Raw genomic sequence first — 21,641 nt, 5'->3', positions numbered from 1 at the left:
TTCTTTTTTTTCTTTTGCGATCCACTGACCGGTACCGGGCCGCGGCCCGGTGGTTGGGGACCACTGTGTTACGGGATACTTTCGAATACGCTTCTGCCTTTGAGACCTTGTACAAGTAATATACAACTATAATTATTTGACTTTTGTTTATATTGACAAATGTGCTGTTTTAGATTGCTGTATGGTTCATTGAAGGACACATTTTATGTATTTATAGCTTGTGTGCTTAGGTGTTGTGTAGCTGCTCGCTTCGAGTAGCCTGTAGCCTACCATGTTTACCTTTAGTAAACAACTTGATCAAAAATAGAATAAAAGACCAACCTTGTGTGCTTATTGGAGGACATCCACCCACACGCCATTAGACTGTACAACTCCTCTTTGGGAGGGAGGGGGGGTATTAGAATGACGGGGGATGCAAAACAATAACAGTGTAATACGTTTTCATAACATGGTCACTAATGCCTAGTTTCTCTTGTTATATTCTTATTTTACTGTTATATGTGTATTCTCATTGATGCTTTTTGTTTTTATTCTATTGTAATATTTTTCTATTTTGTTTCCATTTATACCCCCATTATTTACTTTTTTTAATTCAATCTCAATTCTGTACACTGCTGCTGGAATTTTAATTTTCCTGAGGGAACTCTCCTGAAGGAATCAATAAAGTACTATCTATCTATCTATCTATCTATCTATCTATCTATCTATCTATCTATCTATCTATCTATCTATCTAGTTGTTAACTGGCTGTCCAGCTCTGCACAAGTCAACATGATGCAGGACTGCTTGTATCAGACATTATATCCAATATTTTTTATAGACATTGAACCAATATTCGATATCAATATTGGAGAGTGGAGACACATCTAGTATTTTATACATATTTGTGTGTGTAACATATGAAATGTAAAACATCTATAATGGTTTATTTATGTGTTAATTTCAGCAGATCCATAGTAGTAACTTGGTTGTGTCTCTTTTTATATTTATTTGAGATTTTATTGAACATTTGTGGCTTTGTTTTGGTACTTCCTTCTTTTTTTCCCCGTCACATTACTGAGCTTTATTTTGAAGGTAAAAGGATGCTACGTTGCTGCACACATGTCTCCAGTCAGTGTGCTTAACCGTCTGATTGAGGCTGTTTGGCTGTGAAGGAGCTCACACACGTCTCCATTTGTGTTTGTACTACCTTGCAGCAACAGGAATAAACCTGAGATGCAAAATCCAAACGGTGTCCCACGTCCTCATCACCGCGCACCAGAACACAACGCGGTGTAGTCGGAGACATGCAGACCGCCCCAGCTACATATGTGCCTCCTAGGTCACAATTACAATTTTTGTAATAAACCCATTGTTTAAGATATCCTATTAGAGCCTGCCTACATTATCGAGTGTTGCCATCCTTGCCTAAAATTGCTTTAGAGCTGATCACCCCGTATACCAGGGATGTCAAACGTACGGCCCGAGGGCCGGATCACGCCCGCAAACAGGATTTATCGGGCCTGTGGGATGAGTTTGCTTAATATAAAAATTAACCTGAAAGTTTTGAATGAAAGAAACAGCTGTTCTAAATGTGTCCACTGGATGTCGCAATAGCAATTATTTGTATCTTTGTAGACGATGCTACATATGTACAAAATAAACCACATGATTATAGTACATCAGTCAAGGAAAGTGATTAAACTACATAAATAACATACTGAAATTTGATTTTGGTATGATTTTTTTTATCTTGATAGATTGAAAATGAACACCAATGAGTTGACTGATGAACATTATCACATAATTCATTCAGAATATATAAATAACTACAAATAAAGATAGAATACTATTAACCACAACATGGAAGTGTAAAAGTATTTACATTTACATGCTGCCGCTGGGTGACATCATACGCAAGTACGGTGTTAGCTTTCACTGTTATGCTGATGACACTCAACTCTACATGCCCCTAAAGCTGACCAACACGCCGGACTGTAGTCAGCTGGAGGCGTGTCTCAATGAAATTAAACAATGGATGTCCGCTAACTTTTTGCAACTCAACGCTAAGAAAACGGAAATGCTGATTATCGGTCCTGCTAGACACCAACATCTATTTAATAATACCACCTTAACATTTGACAACCAAACAATTAAACAAGGAGACTCGGTAAAGAATCTGGGTATTATCTTCGACCCAACTCTCTCGTTTGAGTCACACATTAAGAGTGTTACTAAAACGGCCTTCTTTCATCTCCGTAATATCGCTAAAATTCGTTCCATCTTGTCCACTAGCGACGCTGAGATCATTATTCATGCGTTCGTTACGTCTCGTCTCGATTACTGTAACGTATTATTTTCGGGTCTCCCTATGTCTAGCATTAAAAGATTACAGTTGGTACAAAATGCGGCTGCAAGGCTTTTGACAAAAACAAGAAAGTTTGATCATATTACGCCTATACTGGCTCACCTGCACTGGCTTCCTGTGCACTTAAGATGCGACTTTAAGGTTTTACTACTTACGTATAAAATACTACACGGTTTAGCTCCAGCCTATCTCGCTGATTGTATTGTACCATATGTCCCGACAAGAAATCTGCGTTCAAAGAACTCCGGCTTATTAGTGATTCCCAGAGCCAAAAAAAAGTCTGCGGGCTATAGAGCGTTTTCTATTCGGGCTCCAGTACTCTGGAATGCCCTCCCGGTAACAGTTAGAGATGCTACCTCAGTAGAAGCATTTAAGTCCCATCTTAAAACTCATTTGTATAATCTAGCCTTTAAATAGACCCCCCTTTTTTAGACCAGTTGATCTGCAGTTTCTTTTCTTCTCTCCTCTTCTCCCCTGTCCCTTGCGAGGGGGAGTTGCATAGGTCCGGTGGCCATGGATGAAGTGCTGGCTGTCCAGAGTCGGGACCCCGGGTGGACCACTAGCCTGTGCATCGGTTGGGGACATCTCTGCGCTGCTGACCCGTCTCCGCTCGGGATGGTTTCCTGTTGGCCCCGCTGTGGACTGGACTCCCGCTGATGTGTTGGATCCACTGTGGACTGGACTTTCACAATGTTATGTCAGACCCACTCGACATCCGTTGCTTTCGGTCTCCCCTAGAGGGGGGGGGTTACCCACATATGCGGTCCTCTCCAAGGTTTCTCATAGTCATTCACATTGACGTCCCACTGGGGTGAGTTTTCCTTGCCCGTATGTGGGCTCTGTACCGAGGATGTCGTTGTGGCTTGTACAGCCCTTTGAGACACTTGTGATTTAGGGCTATATAAATAAACATTGAAAAAACAACAACAATATTATGATTTGTAGAATTTCAGAATGTGCTTGTTCTATTTTTAAACAAAGAAAACAATCTCAAGTTGTCTTTATTTTTAAGTTATCGTGCCATCTTGGGAGTAGATTTTTCTCCATGTGGCCCCCGATCTAAAATGAGTTTGACACCCCTACTCTATGCTGTACTATTTATTCCTCTGCAAAATGCATTTCCTGTACTCTATCAACTCATACTGCACATTCTCTATTACACTTACACACACTTGACATTCTTCTGTCGCTGCTTACTAAATGTAAAGTGTTACTCTCAAACCATGTGTGCCCTTCAACCTAAGTGAACACAGCACCTCCTCCCTCATTTACTTCCTTTCACACTGACTGCAGGATGCTGGAAAAGAGTCCGTCTTTCCTCCCTGAATCACATCTTTTCACATTTTCGCTCAGATTATTTGCGTAGAGAAAGTACGAGGCGACAGAAGCCGGAAGTAACGTCACGCGTATTCAACGGTGGTTTATTTTGAAAGTACTTTCACTTCTTTTGTGGGTTAGGCTGGTTAGACTTGACACTTTGCTTGCCTTGTTGAGTCATCGCTGAAAGCAGCTCAGAACCATGCGAGCCTCCGTCCTGGAGCCTGAACACTGAAGCTCTCTGGGGATTTTAACTCCTCTTTCGCTGCACTCACTGCCAAGTCGGACTGAACGGACAGCGGATAAAATAATATTGTTGGGGAGAGAAGCACCAGAGGCTCCGCGGCATCAGCGGGCGAACTTGGCTTCTCTACCCCGTGGGGGGTGTCTGCCTGTCGGCTTGCCGCTGCGTGCAAGTCCCGCTGACCACTTGGTGCTCCAAGCCCCTTTTCGTGTCTTCTGTGGAGGTTCCAAGCTACTATTAAGTCGTGCCGTTGTGGCAAATGTCTTTATCGTCTCTGCGGGCTTTTCGTCAAGCATCTGTGGCCTTAATGTGACATTTGGTCGTGACACCGCGCAGGATCTTCATCAAGTTCGTGGCCCTCCAAACTCCTCCAAGCAGGACGAGAACAGATGTAACAGGTAATAAATACATCGACTTGACTGTTGCATGCAAAGTTAGACCTGCACAAGACCTCATTTTCTATTTCAATAGGAGACTAAATGCTGTCTTTCTGCAGGATTTGAACCATTACTGGACTCAAGACAAGCATCTTTGAGTCTCATGAGATTGTTTTAATTGTTGACAAAGTGCAGGCAAAAATATTTTCTCTAATGTAAAATTAGTGAGTAAGTACTTGTGATGTGCTATAATCTAATCTAATTAATTGATATTATGTTTAAATATGTAATGTTCTATTTTTTTTAAATTAACAGGGCTGCTAATTGGCTTCTTCCTTCCTGTTAATAATTCACTGAGTCACTTTGACCCTGTGTGAATGTTCCCATGAACAGCAGGGGACCCAAAAATAAACATAAACAATGTCATCTAATAATGACATTTGCACATAAATACAATTTGTTTGCAGGATGAAGCTGGGATTGGTTATGCTGTAGGAAAAGCGGTTACTATTTAGCCTTAAATTGCATGCTTTTGGTTAGAGTGTCCGCCCTGAGATCGGTAGGTTGTGAGTTCAAACCCCGGCTGAGTCATAGCAAAGACTATAAAAATGGGACCCGTTACCTCCCTGCTTGGCACTCAGCATCAAGGGTTGGAATTGGGAGTTAAATCACCAAAAATGATTCCCGGGCGCAGCCACCGCTGCTGCTCACTGCTCCCCTCACCTCCCAGGGGGTGATCAAGGGTGATGGGTCAAATGCAGAGAACAATTTCGCCACACCTAGTGTGTGTGTGAGACAATCATTGGTACTTTAACTTTTGAACTTTATTGACATTGTTAGGATTTACATGGACACACACACCTGCTTCATTACCTATGACAAGTCAGCATCAGCACATATTGTACATATGTGAAGTGAAGTGAAGTGAATTATATTATATAGCGCTTTTCTCTAGTGACTCAAAGCGCTTTACATAGTGAAACCCAATATCTAAGTTACATTTAAACCAGTGTGGGTGGCACTGGGAGCAGGTGGGTAAAGTGTCTTGCCCAAGGACACAACGGCAGTGACTAGGATGGCAGAAGCTGGGATCGAACCTGGAACCCTCAAGTTGCTGGCACGGCCACTCTACCAACCGAGCTATACCGCCCCAATATATATATATTGTTTGGATTTACATGACATCACCATGCGCCATTTGGCCTTTCTCGAAGAAAAATGCCCCATGCTTGCGTTGTTTTTGGCTGAACAAACAGTTCAAATCGCAAAAAGAATAAATGTTTCTTCACAGTTCCTCGAGAAGTAATCAAGGAGGGCGGAAGACTGCATGATTTAATGAAACGACGAGAAGAAAAATGGTACGCACTCCGCTCCAAGGGAGCAGAGTTTGCAGTGATCACTTTTTTAAAGGTGTTTTTTTTATATACTATATAATGTTTAGTATTTTCCATTTAAGTATTATCTTGATACTACAAACCCTGTTTCCATATGAGTTGGGAAACTGTGTTAGATGTAAATATAAACGGAATACAATGATTTGCAAATCATTTTCAACCCATATTCAGTTGAATATGCTACAAAGATAACATATTTGATGTTCAAACTGATAAACATTTTTTTCTTTGCAAATAATCATTAACTTTAGAATTTGATGCCAGCAACACGTGACAAAGAAGTTGGGAAGGGTGGCAATAAATACTGATAAAGTTGAGGAATGCTCATCAAACACTTATTTGGAACATCCCACAGGTGAACAGGCACATTGGGAACAGGTGGGTGCCATGATTGGGTATAAAAATAGATTCCATGAAATGCTCAGTCATTCACAAACAAGGATGGGGCGAGGGTCACCACTTTGTCAACAAATGCGTGAGCAAATTGTTGAACAGTTTAAGAAAAACCTTTCTCAACCAGCTATTGCAAGGAATTTAGAGATTTCACCATCTACGGTCCGTAATATCATCAAAGGGTTCAGAGAATCTGGAGAAATCACTGCACGTAAGCAGCTAAGCCTGTGACCTTCGATCCCTCAGGCTGTACTGCATCAACAAGCGACATCAGTGTGTAAAGGATATCACCACATGGGCTCAGGAACACTTCAGAAACCCACTGTCAGTAACTACAGTTGGTCGCTACATCTGTAAGTGCAAGTTAAAACTCTCCTATGCAAGGCGAAAACCTTTTATCAACAACACCCAGAAACGCAGTCGGCTTCGCTGGGCCTGAGCTTATCTAAGATGGACTGATACAAAGTGGAAAAGTGTTCTGTGGTCTGACGAGTCCACATTTCAAATTGTTTTTGGAAACTGTGGACGTCGTGTCCTCCGGACCAAAGAGGAAAAGAACCATCCGGATTGTTATAGGCGCAAAGTTGAAAAGCCAGCATCTGTGATGGTATGAGGGTGTATTAGTGCCCAAGACATGGGTAACTTACACATCTGTGAAGGCGCCATTAATGCTGAAAGGTACATACAGGTTTTGGAGCAACATATGTTGCCATCCAAGCAACGTTACCATGGACGCCCCTGCTTATTTCAGCAAGACAATGCCGAGCCACATGTTACATCAACGTGGCTTCATAGTAAAAGAGTGCGGGTACTAGACTGGCCTGCCTGTAGTCCAGACCTGTCTCCCATTGAAAATGTGTGGCGCATTATGAAGCCTAAAATACCACAATGGAGACCCCCGGACTGTTGAACAACTTAAGCTGTACATCAAGCAAGAATGGGAAAGAATTCCACCTGAGAAGCTTCAAAAATGTGTCTCCTCAGTTCCCAAACGTTTACTGAGTGTTGTTAAAAGGAAAGGCCATGTAACAAAGTGGTGAACATGCCCTTTCCCAACTACTTTGGCACGTGTTGCAGCCATGAAATTCTAAGTTAATTATTATTTGCAAAAAAAAAAAAAAAAGTTTATGAGTTTGAACATCAAATATCTTGTCTTTGTAGTGCATTCAATTGAATATGGGTCGAAAAGGATTTGCAAATCATTGTATTCCGTTTATATTTACATCTAACACAATTTCCCAACTCATTTAGAAACGGGGTTTGTATTTGTACAGTATTATCTTAAAACACATTTTTGCTATGAGTGATTCCCTCCGGGTACTCCGGCTTTCTCCCACCTACAAAGACATGCACCTGGTGATAGATTGATTGGCAACACTAAATTGGCCATAGTGTGTGAGTGTGAGTGTGAATGTTGTCTGTCTATCTGTTTTGGCCCTGTGATGAGGTGGTGCCTTGTCCAGGGTGTACCCCGCCTTAGCCCGAATGCAGCTGGGATAGACTCCAGCACCCCCGCAACCCCGAAAGGGACAAGCGGCAGAAAATGGATGTGTCTAAATAAAAGAAAGCAAATGTGAGCAAAACCTAAAAGAGTTAAGCTTTTAAAAGGCAACAATCATAAATGAAGCATTCAGCACATACACAACGTTGAGATCTATAGTTATATTTTTGATAAAGATGGGGAAAAACACATACTCGTAAACAGTGCGTGCAACAACAACAAGGCAACAAACAAGGCTGTAGACACGAAATTAAATCATGAAATGCAACTTTACCCGAGCAAAAATGATGCATGATTTATCAGGGAGAGTCTTGATACCAATTTCCTTGACCCAGCCACACAAAAAAGTCGTAGACCTCCATGCTTTTCCAAGTTTTCATCTGTTTTGTCGTTTAGAATGTTTTCTAGATAGTTTGATCTTTCTGGGAACTCCACTGACGGATAATCCTTGATATCACTTGATAAATCTTTTTTTGATAACGTACAGTGATCTATTCCATTGCATAGTTAGATTTTTTTGCTTGTATCTGCTTTTTGCAGGAAGATCTAGGCCCCTTGTGTACTCAGATAGTTCAGACCCTGGTGGAGATTTGTTACTCTAGTACAGTATTCAAAAAGTGAACTATAAACATTGCTTCCATGTTTCCAGACATGTTTAGAGTTGTTGTACAGCGCTTCTCTCTTTGCCACTTTGACTGACCTCTCCTCTCATGCTAAGCTGCTAACTGGTCAGAGAGGATCCTCACCTTGAGGTTAGCCAGGCTGTGGTGACTTTGGGCTAAATTTGGAAGGGCAGCAATTAAAGGACTTTCCTTCTGCACCTTTACTCCTTCACACATAAAGACAATCTGACTTTTGTTGTCCCAAGTTTCCCTCTTTTGTTAAAAAACACTGTCATTTTTCTTATATTATTGTCTTATTAGATTATTTTATGAGATTGTTTGTGGTCTGATGTGTGTCAAGACTGAATTTATCCCAATAATTGGTTCCAAAACATGTCAGGGGCAACAATCGTAAATATTGAACACTTTTAAAATGTACCAAAACGCTTCACATCTGTGAGGAAAGCCGACATCTCCTGAGTCATTGCTGCATGAATTGTGACGTATTGCAGAAAGTAGCTAATGAAAAGCGTTGGGAATCACTCACTACTCACTTGATCATTATACATTTTGTCTTTTGTGTATTGTCAAAAATAGTCCTAAAATTATCATAATTCCCTCCTCTCTTATGTCATATTCTATGTTCTGGTGGTTGCCTAAGATTGTGAATCTTAGGGCACCCCTTTGATTCGATCTGATTCTGATTCCTGGGGTGATGATTCTTTTCAGAATCAATTCTCTATTCAAACCGATTCTTACAATGTATTATTTGGTATAATAACTCACTTTTTCGAAACAGGTTAAAAAAGCTCCTTCTGGCTGCATTGAGATGACCTAAAAATGTTTTTAAATATTGATTTTCATTAAAAAAAAAAAATAAAAAAAAAAAAAAAAATATATATATATATATATATATATATATATATATATATATATATATATATATATATATATATATATATATATATATATATACACACTACCGTTCAAAAGTTTGGGGTCACCCAAACAATTTTGTGGAATAGCCTTCATTTCTAAGAACAAGAATAGACTGTCGAATTTCAGATGAAAGTTCTCTTTTTCTGGCCATTTTGAGCGTTTAATTGACCCCACAAATGTGATGTTCCAGAAACTCAATCTGCTCAAAGGAAGGTCAGTTTTGTAGCTTCTGTAACGAGCTAAACTGTTTTCAGATGTGTGAACAAGATTGCACAAGGGTTTTCTAATCATCAATTAGCCTTCTGAGCCAATGAGCAAACACATTGTACCATTAAAACACTGGGGTGATAGTTGCTGGAAATGGGCCTCTTTACACCTATGTAGATATTGCACCAAAAACCAGACATTTGCAGCTAGAATAGTCATTTACCACATTAGCAATGTATAGAGTGTATTTCTTTAAAGTTAAGACTAGTTTAAAGTTATCTTCATTGAAAAGTACAGTGCTTTTCCTTCAAAAATAAGGACATTTCAATGTGACCCCAAACTTTTGAACGGTAGTATATATATATATATATATATATATATATATATATATATATATATATATATATATATATATATATATATATATATATATATATATATATATATATATATATATATATTTCTTTAAATCCATATTTTAAATTATGAATTGTATTAGAGTCAGGACAAATAAGAATCGCGATTTGGATCTGAATTGATTTTTTTTGGGCACCCTTAGTGGTTGCCATGATTTTTTATTTTCCTATTTATTAGATCATGTTTGTTCACACGATATTTTGTGGTTGAAGAACTAGAGTCATACTCTGTGATGGGACATAATGATTGTGTTGGTATTAGCGTAACACAACACACACATATTGATTGAAACTACTCAATTCCTGATTTGTTTTATCTTAGTGTGTGTGTGTCTGTAGCGATAAAACATCTCTTCAGATTTAAAAAATCTTTATGCCTTTAAACCTAACCGGATACATTTTTTGAAGGTATCGTGCATAAGTAATTGATACAAGCTGAAAAATTTCCACCGTAAAACTGAGTTTAAGCGGTTGTTTTGATGCTGTGATTGTCTGCCTTTACTAGCAGTTAGCGTGATAATGATGTAGCCTTTGAGCTAACTCTCACCCAAGTTCTGACTGTGTCTTGGCATTCCCCTGAGGAATCATCAAAAAGACTGAAGCATTGTTGCCACTGCTCAACAAACATTTCCTTCTGTTTCATTGTTCCACCTTCTTCCTCTTTTCCACATGTTTTCTTACCGGTATGCTCGCCAAAGTAGTCGTCCTTATTGATCACTGGCTTAGGAGACCAAAAGCTTGAGAGCAACAAGAAGTTACTGAGTGACGCTTTTCTTTTCTGTTTCCAGTGACCAGGAAAGACCAGGACCAAGCTGGGCCGGGTTAGGCCAGGCTAGGCCCACCTTCCCTGAGCAGGTTCTCAAAGAGTTCCTCCTAGTAGGTTAGTCTGGAAACATCCTTGGTCTGTCCATGTCTTCAATGCACTTCCCTGGATGTTGGCAGCAGGATGGATTTGGATGTTGATCTCACAGTTTCCTATTCCTTTCGTTGCCTTCTGACCTTTCCCTCCCTGCTCTTCAAAAGAAAGCCCCTTGCGCTCTCCTGGGGCTTCCCTAAACCCAGTATAGGGTCCTACAGGAACTGTAGCTTGTCTTTCTACTAACTCTTATGCTGCTTTGAGAATGCTCCATTGCTGTTCCACCTTGGTTGATTTTATTGGAGGCTGAGGAGAAGTTACATTTAGCAAACCTTTGTGGTCTGGGAGGAAGAATGTCGGAAAGCAATAGCAAAGCAGTGAAATTCATTGCCCCGGCCCCTCTGTCGCTGACCCCTCAGACCCCCCACAAGAATGTGAACTGCTCTGCAAGTTCAGACTCGCATGTAGTGGACAAGCTGGAGGGACACCCGGAGGTCCAACGACGGCGTCACACGATGGACAGAGACTCCAAGACGGCCGAGCACCGCTTCTTCCGCCGGAGTGTCATCTGCGACTCCAATGCCACCGCCCTGGACCTGCCCAGCAAGGCAGCGGTGACGCTCACCTCGCTGCCAGACTGCAGGGGACCCCCCGTCAGCTATTTGGTTTCTCGCACTGCGGAGCGAGACGTCCAAGAGGCAGTGGAAGGCCCCTCTTTGCAAAGCTTTCAGCCCGGGGCACCTCTAGAGGGGCAACGCCAAAATGTTGGCGTGGGTCACGTTGGACACGCTGATGGCGTGGTAAAGGAGCCGCCTTCGGCCGTAGTGGATGTCAAACAAACGGGAGACCGGCAGCGCGACTCCCTGCAGGAGATGGCCAAAGACGAAAAAGTGCACGAGTGCAGCATCAGCAGTCCCACGGAGGAGAAGGAGCGAGAGACGGAGCTGGCCAAAGCACGCGCTGAGCAGAGGGAGGCCGAGAAGCGAGTGCAGGAGGACATCGAGGAGGCCGAGACGAAGGCCGTCGGGACGTCACCGGATGGACGCTTCTTGAAATTCGACATTGAGATCGGGAGAGGGTCCTTCAAGACGGTGTACAAGGGGCTCGACACAGAGACAACGGTGGAGGTGGCGTGGTGCGAGCTGCAGGTATGTCACCTACATTTATTGTCTGCTTTATTCTTCTCAATTCAATCATGCGATGTTCTAATGGAACAAACTGCATCAGTATTCCTACGATTCTTTCTTTGTTGCACCTTTTGGAAGAAATTACTAACGAAAACCGAGGTAGCACATAACTTGCCATACTTCACTGGTATGGCAAGTTATGTGCTACGTGATAGCATTAATGGAATTACGCTTCCTACCCGCACAAATGCTGGTTTTGACTTTTTAAGACCAAAGACTTCCACACTGGAGAGTGTCTCCTCATTTAAATAGGTCTTAAAGGTACCTTGTTCACCTGTGGTTTTCGGAGGTAAAGATAAAACGTTATGGATTGCACTCATTCTGTGACCTGTATGACCAATAATGCCGTGCCCTGACCCACCTCTTCCAATAGTGCCAAAGGAGGGGAAGTAATGTAACGACCCACAAGTGATAAACCAAATGTGAGTTCACCTAAGCTCAAGTAAGATTAGTACTGAAATTATGCAAATTGTACTGTAATTGTTGGAAAAAAACAGTACATTTCTAACAAGTTGGCATCTTTCATTACCTTTTTATGGTGCCCACGAGCTAGTTTGCCGCTGCTGTGCAATTTAGTGATGATTTTGACTTGATTGCCGAGTGGAAAACAAAGCATTGAGCAAAGTGTCTGCAGACTGAAACAGGACACAACAGGATGCTCTTGCTGCGTTGTTGTGTGCTGCTGCAACGTTATGCAGACATCGAGTCATTTCCTGGATGCATCTCTGGAAGAGAGCGTGCTCAGTGAGTATCCCATGTACAGTATGGTCACATGACCATGACATTCATGGCGACCGGCTGTTGTGCTTAGGCTTTTAAGAGCAGGAAGAAAACATGTGGTTGTTCTTTCAAAGTCCTGCCACAGAACCAAGCAGATACATCCTCTCTGATTGCAGATGACTTCATTCAATGCACACTTTGTCACTTACGTCAAAACGTCAGCAAGGAGTCGTAAACTTGAAACTGACTCATAAATTGAATGCTGATTCCAAAAGAAAGTCATTGCTTCAATGCTGGTTCTTCTTACGTCATAGCATAACATAATATAGCATGTATGTGATTAAAAACTAAATTAAGAGGGGTGGTCCTGATACAAATTTTTCACTTCCGATACGATACCAATATTGGAACCTTGAGTATTAACTGATACCAATTGGGATCAGATACGATATCAGCAAGAATCATACATACTTTTATTATTTTGCAGTGTAAAATGTTAGAAAAGGTTTGATCGAGTGAAATTAGTCCAACAGAAAACAATGATAGATATGAAAAACACTAACCTATTTATTAATAAAATCCGAAATGTACATAGGCTGTGTTAAAGTGGATGTGGAATGGTAATTGTTTTTTAAGTGACACCTACTGGTCACAATATTTCATTAAAGGCCTACTGAAATGAATTTTTTAAATTCAAACGGGGATAGCAGATCCATTCTATGTGTCATACTTGATCATTTCGCGATATTGCCATATTTTTGCTGAAAGGATTTAGTAGAGAACATCGACGATAAAGTTCGCAACTTTTGGTCGCTGATAAAAAAAGCCTTGCCTGTACCGGAAGTAGCGTGACGTCGCAGGTTGAAGGGCTCCTCACATTTCCCCATTGTTTACACCAGCAGCGAGAGCGATTCAGACCGAGAAAGCGACGATTACCCCATTAATTTGAGCGAGGATGAAAGATTCGTGGATGAGGAACGTGAGAGTGAAGGACTAGAGTGCAGTGCAGGACATATCTTTTTTCGCTCTGATCGTAACTTAGGTAAAAGGGCTCATTGGATTCCACACTTTCTCCTTTTTCTATTGTGGATCACGGATTTGTATTTTAAACCACCTCGGATACTATATCCTCTTGAAAATGAGAGTCGAGAACGCGAAATGGACATTCACAGTGACTTTTGTCTCCACGACAATACATCGGTGAAGCACATTAGCTACGGAGCTAACGTGATAGCATCGTACTTAAATGCAGATAGAAACAAAAGAAATAAGCCCCTGACTGGAAGGATAGACAGCAGATCAACAATACTACTATCAGGAGACACCGAACCAAACACTGGACCTGTAACTACACGGTTAATGCTGTGCCGCCTGTCGAAGCCTAGCAATGCTGTTGCTAACAACGCCATTGAAGCTAACTTAGCTACGGGACCTCGTCAGAGCTATGATAAAAACATTAGCGCTCCACCTACGCCAGCCCTCATCTGCTCATCAACACCCGTGCTCACCTGCGTTCCAGCGATCGACGGCGCGACGAAGGACTTCACCCGATCATCGATGCGGTCGGCGGCTAACGTCGGATAGCGTGTCTGCTATCCTCAAAGTCCTCCTGGTTGTGTTGCTGCAGCCATCCGCTAATACACCGATCCAACCTACAGCTTTCTTCTTTGCAGTCTCCATTGTTCATTAAACAAATTGCAAAAGATTCACCAACACAGATGTCCAGAATACTGTGGAATTTTGCGATGAAAACAGAGCTGTTTGTATTGAGATACAATGTGTCCGAATACTTCCGTTTCAACCATTGACGTCACGCGCAAACGTCATCATACATAGACGTTTTCAACCGGAAGTTCCCCGGGAAATTTAAAATTACACTTTATAAATTAACCCGGCCGTATTGGCATGTGTTGCAATGTTAAGATTTCATCATTGATATATAAACTATCAGACTGCGTGGTCGGTAGTAGTGGGTTTCAGTAGGCCTTTAAGTTAGGGTCATGATGCAGTAAGTTAAATGATGCAGACATGTTTGTTGGTGGATACGTTCTAAAATGTTTCTGCCTTGAAGACTGTGTATGTGTTAGTAATATGCAACTATAATTGTTTAATACTTGTTTATATAGACAAATTTGCTGTTTTAGATTGCAATATTGTTCAATTATTATTACATTTGTGTAGCTTGTATGCTATCGTGTACTTAGTTGTGTAGCTGCTCGCTCCTTTTGTAAATGACTGGACTAAAATAGAAGAAAAGACCAACTTTGTGTGCTTATTGGAGGACATTTAGATGTAAACTAGTTGTCCAGCTTTGCACAAGTAAACACGCTGCAGGACTGCTTATATAACTTTACGTGCAAGCACATATCCATACTTGTTTCCATATCAGATTGGAACACTCCTAAATGCAATATTAGAAAGGTCTACTCGTGCATCTTTAGTATAATGCAGGATGTTTTGTCACCCGGACAAACAAAAAATTCATCAAGTGAGCTTCTTCTCTTTGCTCTTGTAAACAGGCTGTTTTTGTCCTCCCTCTTTTGCGTTCATTCATCGCATCACAAGATGCACCTCAAGGCTGCAGCAGTCCCAGTGGCTAAAATCAGCTTTGCACCTTGGAAACACCGCTTTGTTTATCAGAAAACAAGCAGTCAGCTCCCCAACACGATCAACAATGAGGTGCCGTGTCAAGCAGGTGTTTATTGGGCGCAAGTCAGTTTGATTTTGAAGGGGATTCTCTTGCAGGACATATTTAATATATTGTGGCTTAACACTGCATTGAAACATGATGTATGGGAAGTGTTATGTAAGGATGTCCTGTGGTGATGAGGCACACTGTAAGCATGCAGAGACATGTTGCTTCCTACAGATTCTTTTCTGCAATCCTTCGTGGCGTCTGTGCTTGTGTCTATTGCGTGCGTGTGTGTGTGTGTGTGCGTGCGTGCTGGAGTACAGTTACATGCATGTTTATTCAGTGTGTGGGCAACTGGAGATGTGTGGGAGTCTACTATCTATAATCTATATCTATAATCTCTATCTAATCTTTATTTGCACAGGACATGGTTGAGTTTCAATATTATGCAAAAGTGACTTTTTAAAAGCAGTCTTTATGTGCCTTTTTATGAGAACCAAACTTCAGATAAATGTATAATCTTCATTACTTGTTTGCTCTACTTTTTATAGAATAGGCACTTTGAAAGTTCGCTACACATCTTAAAAAATAGCCTGGAACTCTGCCAGGTGTCTTTTCAGTGGGTGATAGTCATTTTATTATTTGTGTATTATTGTTATTGTTAGGAATCGGTGAGGTGGATCCCAAGGATGCAGAGACGAATTTGTGTTTACAATTGTTCTTCCTTTTATTTGGCGGAAGCACAAGGTAGCAAACAAAGGCGATGGTGGAAAACACAAAACACACCATGTAAAAAAAAACTACTAAGAGGAAAATAAACACACAAAACTAAAAACGCTAGACAAGGCTAGGAAAAATATACTTCAAGAAAGAAGTAAATAGACTAGGTCCAAAATAAAACGCTAGACAAGGCTAGGAATAATACGGGCCAACCTGAGATGAAAAGTACGCGATGAACTAGTGAGTTCTCGTGGCACGACCAACAGGTTGCAAGCAATGGCAAAGTTCCGGCGCTCACCGGTTGTCAGCAGCCTGGTTAAATAGGCTGTTTTTAATTACAGTCAGGTGTGTGCTGCTGCCTTGCGTCAGCTGCACTCCATACTGTGAACGAGAGAGAGAGTGAACATGGAGTGCAGACAACAGAAATAGGCAAGGACATTTACAGATTACCACAGTTATTTTTTATTTTTTTAATCGTGCATGTGACAACTGAAAGTATTTTATGTGCAGTATGTGATTGATTTTAACTTATTATGATTGTTTTTTATGATGATTGTATTTTCTGATTTAAATTAGAATTATTTTTAATTATTTTAATTTTCTGTAAAGCACTTTGAATTGCCTTGCGTACGAATTGTGCTCTATAAACAAAATTGCCGTGCTTTGCATTTTCTAGCATTGTATGTGTGTGTGTGTGTGTGAAAGAGTGCGTGAGTGTGTGTGTGTCACTGGAGGCTCAACCTGACACACAGCAATTAAGAGCAAGGGAGGAGCAGACATGCTAATCGCTAAGCAAGCCACTAAACTATCTTAAAACAACAGAAGTACCCAGTAAAATTTAAGAAGTGTAGATGGCAGCATAAAGTAAGCATTTATTAACATGGAATTAACAAGTAGACTAATGAGAAGCAGAGGATAATATAACTTCACGGTCACGGTCAGTACACAACATGTAAGAGGAGGGCCGATCCTTCCATAAATAGGCGGTGTTGATATCAAAGATAGAATAAGTATATGATCGATAGTAGAGTGATTAGATTAATATTTTTATTGCACAAAATATTTTTGTTGTTTTGTCAATGTTTACAGTTTTAAGGAATATGTTTCTGGACACAGAAGGACTGAGGGCAAAGGGCCAATGATTTAAAAGAGTAGTAGATAGTAGTTTTTACTTTTGTTTAGTTATTCTGTACTAAACTTTGTTTTGATCAAACAAATATACATAATAAAAGAGAATAAGGAACTAATCACATTTAAACTGTCAGCATTAAGGCTTGTTTTTTTTTTGTTACAAAAGTTGCAAATTACAGACACAAATAGCCCTGTTATACAAAACACCAATGTCCATTACAGAGGACGCTGGTTCTCAAGAGTTTATAGAACTTTTTTCATGACAAAAAGTAGGCAAGAGTCTAGCTACTGTGTGAAGGAGCGCTTCTAAATTAGGATTGTAGCGCCACACTCCACCGACTGCTTTTCTAACGACCAAGATAATCCAAAAATGGATGAGGAAGGCGGGCATAACTCGCTCATGCCACCCTGAGGAAGATTGCTTCGCAGATTGGAGCGTTTAAAGACAAGGAAGCTCCCACTAGTATCTACTTTCTTATGCTAACATAGTATCATGAAGGAAAGTGTGAAAATAAAAAACAAACCTCTGCTGCATGATTAGGAGTCTGGGTCAGAGGTCATTGGTGGGCGGTAGGAGTCTGTCTAACCTTCAGATACCATTTGGGGGGCAGAAGAAAGGTTGCCAAATAGAGTTAAAAGTAAGTCCAATTGTGTGGAGGAAGAATAGTGACAAGGCAGGGAAAAGACAAAGAAAATGAGGAGGAAAAAAATGTGTGTGTGTGTGTGTGTGTGTGTGTGTGTGTGTGTGTGTGTGTGTGTGTGTGTGTGTGTGTGTGTGTGTGTGTGTGTGTGTGTGTGTGTGTGTGTGTGTGTGTGTGTGTGTGTGTGTGTGTGTGTGTGTGTGTGTGTGTGCGTGTGTGTGTGTGTGTGTGTGTGTGTGAGACCCTTAGGCTCTTAACTCCATTGGAACTCAGAGAGCTTGAAATTTCCATCGGCAGCAACACAAGGCAGATCACCCCCCTCACACACACACACACACACACACACACACACACACACACACACACACACACACGCACACACACACACACACACACACACAGCCTACGATTACTTCGACACTTTGGGGTTGAGGGGGGCTGAGGGTCCATGAAGTCAATCAGTGTCATGAGGGAAGTTTTTTATTCACACAACCACTGACCGCACTGAAAGTAAAACATAATATTCACGGTATAGACACAGAGTCTATATAGTCTATACAACGCACACACACACTATATATATATATATAGCACACATTAAAAGCTGTGTCGGACATCTCGCTGAAAGACAAATATGAGCAGGGTTCTCCTGGGGGTTGAGGCCTAAGGTTCAGATTTCCCTGACAAAACGGCTGCTGAGTCAACCTTGCAGCAAAGATTGATTGGTCACTGCATGACTTAAATGCTGGACATTAATAAAAGTTTAATTTTCCTGGTGTAATTTTATATACCGTATGCAAATATGTCCTAATTAAAATGTGTCTCTATGCATTTGAGGCTAATTATAAGCAGATTTAAATCATTTCAAGGTTCCTACAGAGAGAACAAGTATATTGTTGTCATAGGAGACAGACACTAGCTTGTGAACATAAATCATGCAATATTAATATTCTTGTTGTTTTACTAATATATGCTCTCAATGATTGATTTGAACCGTTCTTGTTCCAAGAATGTCAATACCATGGTTTTATTTCTTTGATAATACAACATTCATCTTCAGGGAATTCTGAATGTATTTAGAATTTTCTCCTAATAAACCAGGGGTTAAGAATTATACATACAGTAGTACCTCAGGATACACGTGTGCCATCTAATCTATTTTTTAGGACACGAGCTGTCTTTCAGCTTATTCTTATGCTTTAAAGTACCAGTAGAGTGGAAAATAAGTTTACTTTATATGCTTAATTGTGTTTCATTGTATCCATTAAACCGATTGTATTTACAATCCACAAAGTTTGTGAAAATACCATTTACACATTAGGGATGGGCGATACCACACTTTTAGGATTCGATACGATACCGATACTTTTTCTTGCATTTTCATCGATACCGATACCGATACCGATACCAATAATTTCTTATTGGAAATTTTTTGTCAGTCAAAAATATTATTACTATTGTTATTATTTAAGACAAATCACAAGACAAATACAGACCATTTATACCACTTTTATTATGGTCAATATATAATAAAAGTAAAATTAAAATAAATAACATAAATATGAAAAATAAATTAAATATTATATATAATAATAACTATATATTATATATAATAATTAAATATTAGGGCTTTCCCATTAACAGTCAAATCCGAATTGCAAGAAGCTGCAGTTATTTTTTAAAGTTTGTTATATAATTAGCAATTAATGAAATATGAAATAGGCTAATGTTTTCGAAATGTAAGAAATCATGTTACAGATTAAAACCAAAATCACATTCAATCTATATTAATATATTCAAGATTTTCTTGGAAAAAAATAAAACTGTAATGCAAAGATGAAGAATCTCCAAATTGTATCTCTTTCTTACCTTGTTTTAAATACTCAAGCAATTTTCAACTAACAGTAAATTCCCCTGTGTGGAAATTATTTGAATTTAGGATAATCATTTAAACAAAAATATTCAGTAAACATTACTAAAAAAAAAAAAAACAATGCCTGTTTTAAGTCAACAATTGGACAACACTGGATATGCCTGGCTGCATCTCTGTCGGCTGGCTGTGTGTGTGTTGCACGTTGACGACGCTCATTCGCTGTCTCCTGTCACGTGACTGGGCCAGCTCTATACTCTGCCAGGTACAGGGGTGTCCCAGCACATAGTAAGTTAAGTAAGTCACCAAAAACATCTGAAAGTGATGGTTGCACCCCCCACATGCCGTTTTTTGGTTTATATCGATACTTTTTTCAGAAAAGTGATGCCAAATGAGTAGCGTGTAAGTATCGATATATCGATACCACAGGATCGATACGCACATCCCTATTACACATCACAAAATGCCCCAAATTCAGTCAGCCATTTTAAATAATCCACTCCGAATATCTTCGGCGATATCTGTAGATTCTACGTCACTGTAGTAACGCTTCTGCACTCTTGACCATATTATCAGATCAGTCATACTGGAAATATGCAGAAATTGGAAAGAGATGTGGTGTTTATCATTCACAATCCTTATGTAAGACAAGAACGCATATGCTTGGCTTTTTTTTAGTGCATTCAAATTCGTAAATAAATAGCTAAAATTTTAGTCAACAAATCGAGGGTCCTCTGTTGCACTCACTATACCCTCTAAAAAACCTCCAGAAACCAGCAACAATACTCCATGTACATGTTGTGACCTGAAAATTAACCAAATATGAGTTATTGTTTTTATAAGCCCCAACGCAGTCTGTCTATTTCGGCGGCGCATTGATAGCAGTGAGCTAATGCTATCTTACGCTGCTATTGTTGACACACTAAGCCGGCTGCCTCTGCTTCATCTCAAACTTGCTAAAAGTAAATTCTAGATTATAATTCACGCATCTCTCACCTGGTAGTAGACAAATGTGGCCATGGACCGAGAGGCTGGTTGACATTCACATCCCCTGTGTCCACTCTTTTTTTTAACCGTTTGTGAGGATTGCAATTGAATCTTCATCCATCCATCCATCCATTTTTTACCGCTTATTCCCTTTGGGGTCATGGGGGACGCTGGAGCCTATCTCAGCTACAATCGGACGGAAGGCCACGGAATTATGTGGGTGTCCCATCGGTCAGTATCCCAGCGAGAGTGGAAATTGTACACTGTTTGTTTTATTATGGTTTGTTATGGTTAGTGTGTACGTTTGGCACCTCAATAAAGTTGCATCCATTTAGCACTTGGCTTCTAAAAGTTGCTTATCCTCTTTGTGTGAGGGCTCAAAAATAAAAGGTTAAGGATCATAATTTTTCCCAAGTAATCGTTGGTTTTCACAAAGTCTGCTTGAGTAGCATTGTTGTTGACGGGGAAAGGATCTGTAGTTCTTAACGCTACGTCACAAAACACGTGACTTGCTTGCTCATTAACTCATAAAATGGCTCAGGAATCTCTGTAAGATTGATACTATTTTTATTGTGTCTATTTATTCGCAAACTTTGGAAGTCTTTTGGTGTCAAATCAGATATATATGATAATAGCTTCAATAAAGAGGCAGCTTGTTTTTCCAGTCTACTGGTACTTCAAGTTGCAAGCAAACATTTCTGCCACAAGCCTCCCCACTACTTGTTGGCGTAGTGAATGTCACGGTGAATCCCGTAAGATCTGACCAAAACTTCCAGTTTTACTCGCTAGCATAGCACTGCTAGTCTGCACCATACTGAAAAAGAATAAGTTGATAACCCACCTAAGGACGTTTAAATAATATCTAAACGGTGGACATTTATCCATAAAAATATGGGGAATCTGCTGATAGTGTGTTTGACGGAGAATCAGTTGGACGGAAATACTGTAGAAGTCCACTCTCTAAAGTAAATGCTGTACATTACTTACATTGCTTCATAAAACTACTGTACTTCTTTGAACTACATTCAAGAGTACTATTTTCCATATAATATTTATTATTTAAAAGTTTATTTTTCTTTCTAAAAGGCATGTTACATATTAAAATGGTGATGTTTTGGGCGCAAATCACCAATTAAATAATTTATTTAATCAATTTCACC

At 40.1% G+C, this 21,641-nt stretch overlaps 1 protein-coding gene across 22 annotated transcripts in view; it reads left to right on the top strand.

Moving 5' to 3' along the window:
* Positions 1 to 3,733: 3,733 nt before the first annotated feature.
* The window catches only part of wnk1b (WNK lysine deficient protein kinase 1b), a 124,189-nt gene continuing 106,281 nt past the window's right edge, over positions 3,734 to 21,641 (top strand). For 4 of the 22 annotated variants that reach the window (XM_062064957.1, XM_062064956.1, XM_062064955.1 and 1 more), the window contains exons 1-2: positions 3,735 to 4,306; positions 10,526 to 11,741. In XM_062064957.1, coding sequence (XP_061920941.1) covers positions 10,947 to 11,741 — 795 coding nt within the window. In that variant the 5' untranslated portion in view covers positions 3,735 to 4,306; positions 10,526 to 10,946. Of the gene's footprint in view, positions 4,307 to 10,525; positions 11,742 to 21,641 lie in introns of all 22 variants that reach the window. The other 18 variants (XM_062064945.1, XM_062064944.1, XM_062064941.1 and 15 more) reach the window with 14 other exon arrangements.

Source organism: Entelurus aequoreus, linkage group LG12 (assembly GCF_033978785.1).
Source record: "Entelurus aequoreus isolate RoL-2023_Sb linkage group LG12, RoL_Eaeq_v1.1, whole genome shotgun sequence".
In the NCBI taxonomy this organism is placed as follows: Eukaryota; Metazoa; Chordata; class Actinopteri; order Syngnathiformes; family Syngnathidae; genus Entelurus; species Entelurus aequoreus.
Note: the sequence above shows the minus strand (reverse complement) of the source record. Positions and strands in the feature narration are given on the sequence as shown.